We start from the raw sequence: 7,204 nt of genomic DNA, 5'->3' as shown, positions 1-7,204 counted from the left end.
CAATACTTCACCCCAGAAATGGGAACTCTATCATGATATCCAAAGATGGCTCCCACTCCTGCTTGTACATTGCTTTGCATGATAATTTACACAATGAAAGGAGGAGTTAAGAAATCCTTTCATTTGTCCTACAGTCATGCTTCATGACCCAGGAAATCTCACTAGAGCAAATCACTAGGTCAGGGTTCAAGATGGTTCTTCCCACTGGTTCCAAGTTGCCAACCTGGAACCCAAAACACCATCCTGAGCTCTCCTTGGGGAAGGAGGTGGCTGGAGACATCGCAGGTTAAGAGTCACACAAGAACGAATTCAAGTCTCACTTATACTGCTTACTAGCTGGTGGCTTTGAACAAAGTAACCCCCCAAACCTGGCTCTCTGTGCCACTCACCTGAAAGATACCAGGAATAATCCACCCCCCCCTTAAGGGACTATGGTAAGGGCTGTTCGGGTACGTGAGAGACACCTTGGACATGTGCTCCCCTACATCGACCCCTACTCTCCAGTGTCTGCACGAGGGTGTGAGCACCTGTGGGGGTAGGTACTGCGTCTTAGTTGATGTTGCTTGTCCCAGTGCTGAGCATATTGCTTTGTGTGTGTGTTTGTGTGTGTGTGTGCTTAGTCACTCAGTTGTGTCTGACTGTTTGTGACACCATGGACCGTAGCACGCCAGGTTCCTTTGTCCATGGGGATTCTCCAGGCAAGAATACTGAAGTGGATTGCCATGGGATCTTCCTGACCCAGGAATCAAGCTAGGGTCTCCTGCATTGCAGGTGAATTATTTACCAGCTGAGCTACCAGAGAAGCCCAAGCATAGTGCTTTGCCTAGTGTAAAAACAGGGGGGAAAAAAAAACTAACTGATAGGTACCTCCAGAATCCAGACCAGAGTTTTGTACTCAGACATCCCTTAGCAAGACCTGTTCACAAACTAGCTAATCCCTGCTGCCCTCTGTCCTCAGAACAAAAACTTGCTCTGTGTACTCAGACAGCCTGAAATGAAAGTCAGAAAAAAACAGCTGACGTGTGTTCAGAGAAACTGAAACTGTTTTTCCTTCTTGCTGGAAACTGAAAGTTATTGTCAATATGGACGCCAAGCCTCAGAGCAAGAGAATAGCTTTGGATATCAGGGAATGGGAGCAGACATTTCAAGAACTGATCTGTCAGGAGAAGCCCCGGGCCAGATGGACCCTGAAGATGGATGGAAACCTTCAGCCAGACTGTGTGGCCCAGGGGTGGAGGCAATACCAGCAGAAAGGATTTGGCAGGTATGTGAGTCTGTCTAGCTGTGGGCCTTTCTGGGCCAAGAGGCTCAGCTTGGCACTGATGAATTCTTTTAAGAGCTTGTTAAAAAGAATATGTGTCACCAGGCTGTTCATCCTCTTGCAGTTACGGTGTTCTTTAGTATGGAAATGACATGGTTCTAAGCCTCTATTTTGGCTTAATGGTAGGAAATTTCCTCTTTTACTAGGTTTCTTCCCTAAATATTTTTGGAAATCCCCAGGGGGTGAAATAAATCTGCCCCCCCATCCTCTCACCACCATTTATTCCAGACTGCCTCTATATAGAGGCTTCTGCTATCTTACTTCCCACCTCAGTCCGGACTGGCTTCCACAGGCTGCAGCAGCCCTACAAGCCTAGTCCTGGTCAGTACCAGCCTAGGACTGGGGCTTCCCTTTACAGCCCCAAGAATTGACTAAAGCCAGACAATGGCTTTGAATATTACTTTACTGAAGACCTGAAGAGGGATTGGTGCTGCAAGAAATTAAAACCTGGTTCTTAGTGTCCCTAAACACTGCCCCTCCCTTATTGACTGTCTCCCTCTTTAACTTCCAGTGAGACTTCAAGTTGCAGGAATCAGCTTCCTTGCCCATGCAGGAGGGTGAGAAATGCTGACTTGGACAGTCAAGTCTACTTTTTTATATGGCATGCAGGGACCTTCATTTCAACTGTTATATTTCTTCCTGGCCTGTTCCTATCTCACCTCAGATATCCTCTCTTCCCTTCCTTATGGGTTATTAGCCATGACATACATTTCAAGACTTCTATACCCTTGTCCATGATGTTCAGCAGGCCCTTTCCTTCCTGCCTCCCTATTTATTTCTCAAGGAATAACTCAAGTGCCCTGTAATTCCTCAGCAGAGTAAGTGTTCCTTCTTCTCCATTCTCATAAGACAATGAATAGTTCTCTCTCTCTCTCTCTCTCTACATATATACAATGTGTGTGTGTACGACTTCCCTGGTGGCTCAGATGGTAAAGCGTCTGTCTACAATGTGAGAGACTTCCCTGGTGGCTCAGATGGTAAAGTGTCTGTCTACAATGTGAGAGACCTGGGTTCGATCCCTGGGTTGGGAAGATTCCCTGGAGAAGGAAATGGCAACCCACTCCAGTGCTCTTGCTTTGAAAATCCCATGGACGGAGGAGCTTGGTGCAGCCTACTATCCATGGGGTCGCAGAGAGTCGGGCACGACTGAGTGACTTCACTTTTCACATATATATATATATACACACACACACACACAATATAAACTATTGACTTGAGTCTATATATATATGTTGGTAACATATTTATAAATAACTTATTCATATATTACATATTACAGAACACATATATACTTATATATAAATTATTTTTAGCTGCAGAGTCTATTGTTATGTAAGGCCTCCTGGGGCTCTACTGAACACAGTTTTCAAGCCATTGGCTAGAGCCCATGTGGCAGTTATTCTGCTTTGCTTGGAACCCAGTGTACCAGGTAAGAGTCTCTCTTTGCACTAGCCAGAGCTCTTTGAGGGACTCATGATGTCTTTAATCAGTTTGGCACTCTCCCAAATGAACAGGTGCTTCTCTTATTCAGATGAATTGACCTGATGCTCATTCCAAGATGGAAAAAGCAACCTACCAACATAGTTTTAGAAAAATATTAACCAGTTTTTGAAAAATACTTTGTAGTTTACAAAATGCTTTCACATATTCTCATTTAATCTCATGACAATCTAACTCTTGAATATTTTTCCCTTTATGAATGTAAAAAAATGAGGCTTAGAGAAGTGCTTTTTAAAAAAGTTCCCCTAATATAAACTATGGGCTTCCCAGATGGCTCAGTGGTAAAGAAGCTCCTGCCAAGCAGGAGGTGTAGATTTGATCCTTGGGTTGTAAAGATTCCCCTGGAGAAGGAAATGGCAACCCACTCCAGTATTCTTGCCTGGGAAATCCCATGGATAGAGGAGCCTGGTGGGTTACAGTCCATGGGCTTGCAAAAGTAAGACACAGCTTAGCAACTAAATAACAACAATGTAAATTACTGACTTGAGTCTCCAACTCAAGTATTGTGGTTCAAGGTCCTAAGTGAGGTATAAAACAAACCCCATTGCTCAATAGAGGCGATGTGGTATAGTAGATAGATAATGGCTTGGGATTGGAAACATGGCTCTACCATTTAACTTTGCGAGTTCCTTAGGCAAGTTGTATATCATTTTTATGATTCAGTTTCCTTATCTGGATATTGGGATCAATAATGCCTACCTAAGAGGGATGCTTTAAAGATGAAATGGGATAATACTGTAAACATTGCTTCAGAATAGGTACTCTATGAGTTCTCTGTGACCTTGTGAAGACCAAATTTCACTGGCAATTGGCAGAAATGTTTTTCCCTCTGAGACATTCAGAGATGTTTTGCTGGCAAAGAGGCAGACTTGGGACCACATCTGGGTGGGAGTTCAGTGGGCCACAGGAAGAAGCTTCATTAGAAACACAGTCCCTCTCATTCTTGTCAAATTGTCAATATCACATGCACTTTTTCAAGTTGAAAGGGTTCTCAGAGACCAAGCCAGGCCCATTTCCCTCAGGTTAGCAACAGCTGAGGGTACAATGATCTTCTGTCTGTCTGCAGGTTCCAATGTTCCTCATGCCGTCGAATCTGGGCTTCCGCCCAAGTGCAGATACTATGTCACATGTACCTGGAGAACCAGAAATCCCCGGGCAAGGTGCTCATGCGGATCTTTGGACAGAGGTGCAAGAAGTGCTCCCGGTCTCAGTTTGAGAAGCCTGATTTCTCCCCAGAAAGCAGCAAGAGGATTCTGAAAAACCTGGTGCAGCGTATTCTGGAGAAATTCTACAGAAATGGTATCAGGAAGGTTTCAGAGCTACCCGTGATCCCGGAAGTACATTTGGATGGGTCCCATGACAAGGCCAATTGTGAAGCATGTGTTCTGGGCTATTGTGGACCGAACTTAGAAAACGGTGTGACACGGCCAGAAAAATCCTCTCTCTCCTACATGAAGACTGGGAGTTCCTCTCCTCACAACGGTGACGATGGTGGCCAAAACCGATCTAGGAACCACTCAGCAGCCGGGAATGGGTATTCTGGTGCCCATATAGGCTCAGGGCCCAGCCAGGTCACTGCTGGGATCCAAGTGCCTGGGACAGGCCCTCAGCCTAAACGGGAGATGGCCCAGCTGTTCACAGCAGGAGCAGATCGACAGGCTGCATGGGCAACAGGCCCCCAGCCCATCCAAGTAGCAAGATCACTTCCCCCAGGGTGGACCGATCCACGACCCATTCACACAGTAGGCCCACTACCTGCAGGGTGTGCATATTCACAGTCTACACTGGGGAGAGGACCACAGGCCCCCCGGATGACATACTCTCAGGCTATAAGGATGTCAGGCCAGCAGTCCACACAGGAGGCACAAGCCACACAAGGGGCACAGCTTCAGGCCACAAAGATGACAGAACCACAGCCCACTGGAGGGACAATCCCAAGGGCCACATCAAGGTCAGACAATCAGGCTAAAGGGAGGGCAGGACCCCCAGCACAGGGGTCAAGCTCACAGGCTACACGGAAGGCAATCGCAAAGGCCACATCAGGGTCAGACACTGAGGCTACAGGGAAGGCAGGTCCCCCACCACAGGGGTCAAGCTCACAGCCTACACAGAAGGCAATCGCAAAGGCCACATCAGGGTCAGACACTGAGGCTACAGGGAAGGCAGGTCCCCCACCACAGGGTTCAAGCTCACAGCCTACATGGAAGGCAATCGCAAAGGCCACATCAGGGTCAGACACTGAGGCTACAGGGAAGGCAGGTCCCCCACCACAGGGGTCAAGCTCACAGCCTACACGGAAGGCAATCCCAAAGGCCACATCAGGGTCAGACACTGAGGCTACAGGGAAGGCAGGTCCCCCACCACAGGGTTCAAGCTCACAGCCTACACGGCAGGCAATCCCAAAGGCCACATCAGGGTCAGACACCGAGGCTACAGGGAAGGCAGGCCCCCCACCACAGGGTTCAAGCTCACAGCCTACACGGCAGGCAATCCCAAAGGCCACATCAGGGTCAGACACTGAGGCTACAGGGAAGGCAGGTCCCCCACCCCAGGGTTCAAGCTCACAGCCTACATGGAAGGCAATCGCAAAGGCCACATCAGGGTCAGACACTGAGGCTACAAGGAGGGCAGCTCCCCCAGTGGGGCCAAGCGCACAGCCCACACGGCCACATGTAGGACCTTCGTGTGGAAGTCAAGCTGCCTGGGGCAGGGAGGAGAGGTGCTCACCTAGAGGGTCTGCTTCAGACAGCTTTTTCAGATTACCTCCCTCAAATGATTTCCACAACCAGGAGCAGCTGTTCAGGTGGGGCTATGTCTGTATTTTTGCTCTGTTTACCTTTCTGGTGTCTAAATACTTATGAGTAGAATGATGGGGGGGAAAAAAAAGAGCTGTCTTCTCTTGTCTTAATTCCATGGTAGTCAATGAACTGGCTGCCATTTTAATATGACAAAATTTGCTCTGGGACCAATGCAGGGTCAAGTTTAGAGAATAACCAATGGTTCCTGGACCTCCTCTGCAGGTAGTTTAAAACATGATGCAGGGAATGCAAATTGATTCAGCTACTATAAAGAACACTATGGAGATTTCTTTTAGAAAACTAAGAATAAAGCTATCATATGACCCAGTAATCCCACTACTGGGCATATACCCTTAGGAAACCATAACTGAAAAACACTTGTATACCAATGTTCCTTGCAGCATTATTTACAATAGCTGGGACATGGAAGCAACCTAGATGTCCATTGACAGATGAATGGATAAAGAAATTGTGGTACATATACACAATGGACTATTAGCTACAGAAAGGAATGCATTTGAATCAGTTCTAATGAGGTGGATGAATATAGAGCCTATTATACAGAGTGAAGTAAGTCAGAAAGACGAATACTGTATATTAATACATATATACAATATATATGGAATCTAGAAAGATGGTACTGGTGATCCTATGTGCAGGGCAGCAAAAGAGACACAGACATAAAGGACAGACTTAGGGTCACAGTTGGGGAGGGAGAGGGTGGGATGACTTAGGAGAGTAGTGCTGAAACACATACATTACCATATGCAAAACAGATAGGCAGTGGGAATTTGCTGGATGAGGCTGGGAACCCAAACCAGGTGCTCTGTGACAACCTAGAGGGGTGGGATGTGGAGGGAGGTGGGAGAGAGTTTTAAGAGGGAGGGGACATATGTATACTTATGGCTGATTCATGTTTATGTATGGCAGAAATTATCACACTATTATAATTATCCTCCAAATAAAAAAAAATGACCTTGCAGATAATGGAACCAATAATATGTGTTAAATCATTAAAAGATTTTTGCTGGTGCATTCACTCATTCATTGATATCAATATATATAGACCATATCTTGACTAGAACTGAGGGTCCTGAGTTTCATCAGAAAATTATTGTAATACGTTGAATAATGGTTCCCCCAAATGTTGATGTCCTAATCTCCAGAACCTGTAATATGTTACTTTACATGGCTAAAGGGACTTTTCACATGCGATTAATTTTAAGGATCTTGAGATGAGGAGATTATTCTATATTACCTAGATGGGCCAAATGTAATCACATGGGTCCTAATAGAAGGGAGGCAGGAGGGTCAAGGGGCTTCCCAAATGGCGTTAGTGGTAAAGAACCCATCTGCCAATGCAGGAGACATAAGACATGCAGGTTCAATTCCTCTTGTCAGGAAGATCCCCTGAAGGAGGGCATGGCAACCCCCTCCAGTGTTCTTGCCTGGAGAATCCCATGGACAGAGGAACCTGATGGGATGTGGTCCATAGTGTCGCAAAGGGTTGGACACAACTGAAGTGACTTAGCAGGTAGTACGCATGCACAAGTCGGTCAAAGTCAGAAAAAGGAAATGTAACTGT

General features: G+C 46.4%; 1 protein-coding gene across 1 annotated transcript; it reads left to right on the top strand.

The window, feature by feature from the left end:
- The first annotated feature begins 1,028 nt into the window (after positions 1 to 1,028).
- Positions 1,029 to 5,983, top strand: RTP4 (receptor transporter protein 4). Its single transcript, XM_006068972.3, has 2 exons — positions 1,029 to 1,264; positions 3,888 to 5,983. Exons 1-2 carry the CDS (start codon positions 1,083 to 1,085, stop codon positions 5,680 to 5,682), a joined length of 1,977 nt encoding a protein of 658 aa, XP_006069034.3. The 5' UTR covers positions 1,029 to 1,082; the 3' UTR covers positions 5,683 to 5,983.
- The last annotated feature ends 1,221 nt before the right edge of the window (positions 5,984 to 7,204 follow it).

This window comes from Bubalus bubalis, chromosome 1, assembly GCF_019923935.1.
Source record: "Bubalus bubalis isolate 160015118507 breed Murrah chromosome 1, NDDB_SH_1, whole genome shotgun sequence".
NCBI classification, from domain to species: domain Eukaryota; kingdom Metazoa; phylum Chordata; class Mammalia; order Artiodactyla; family Bovidae; genus Bubalus; species Bubalus bubalis.
Note: the sequence above shows the minus strand (reverse complement) of the source record. Positions and strands in the feature narration are given on the sequence as shown.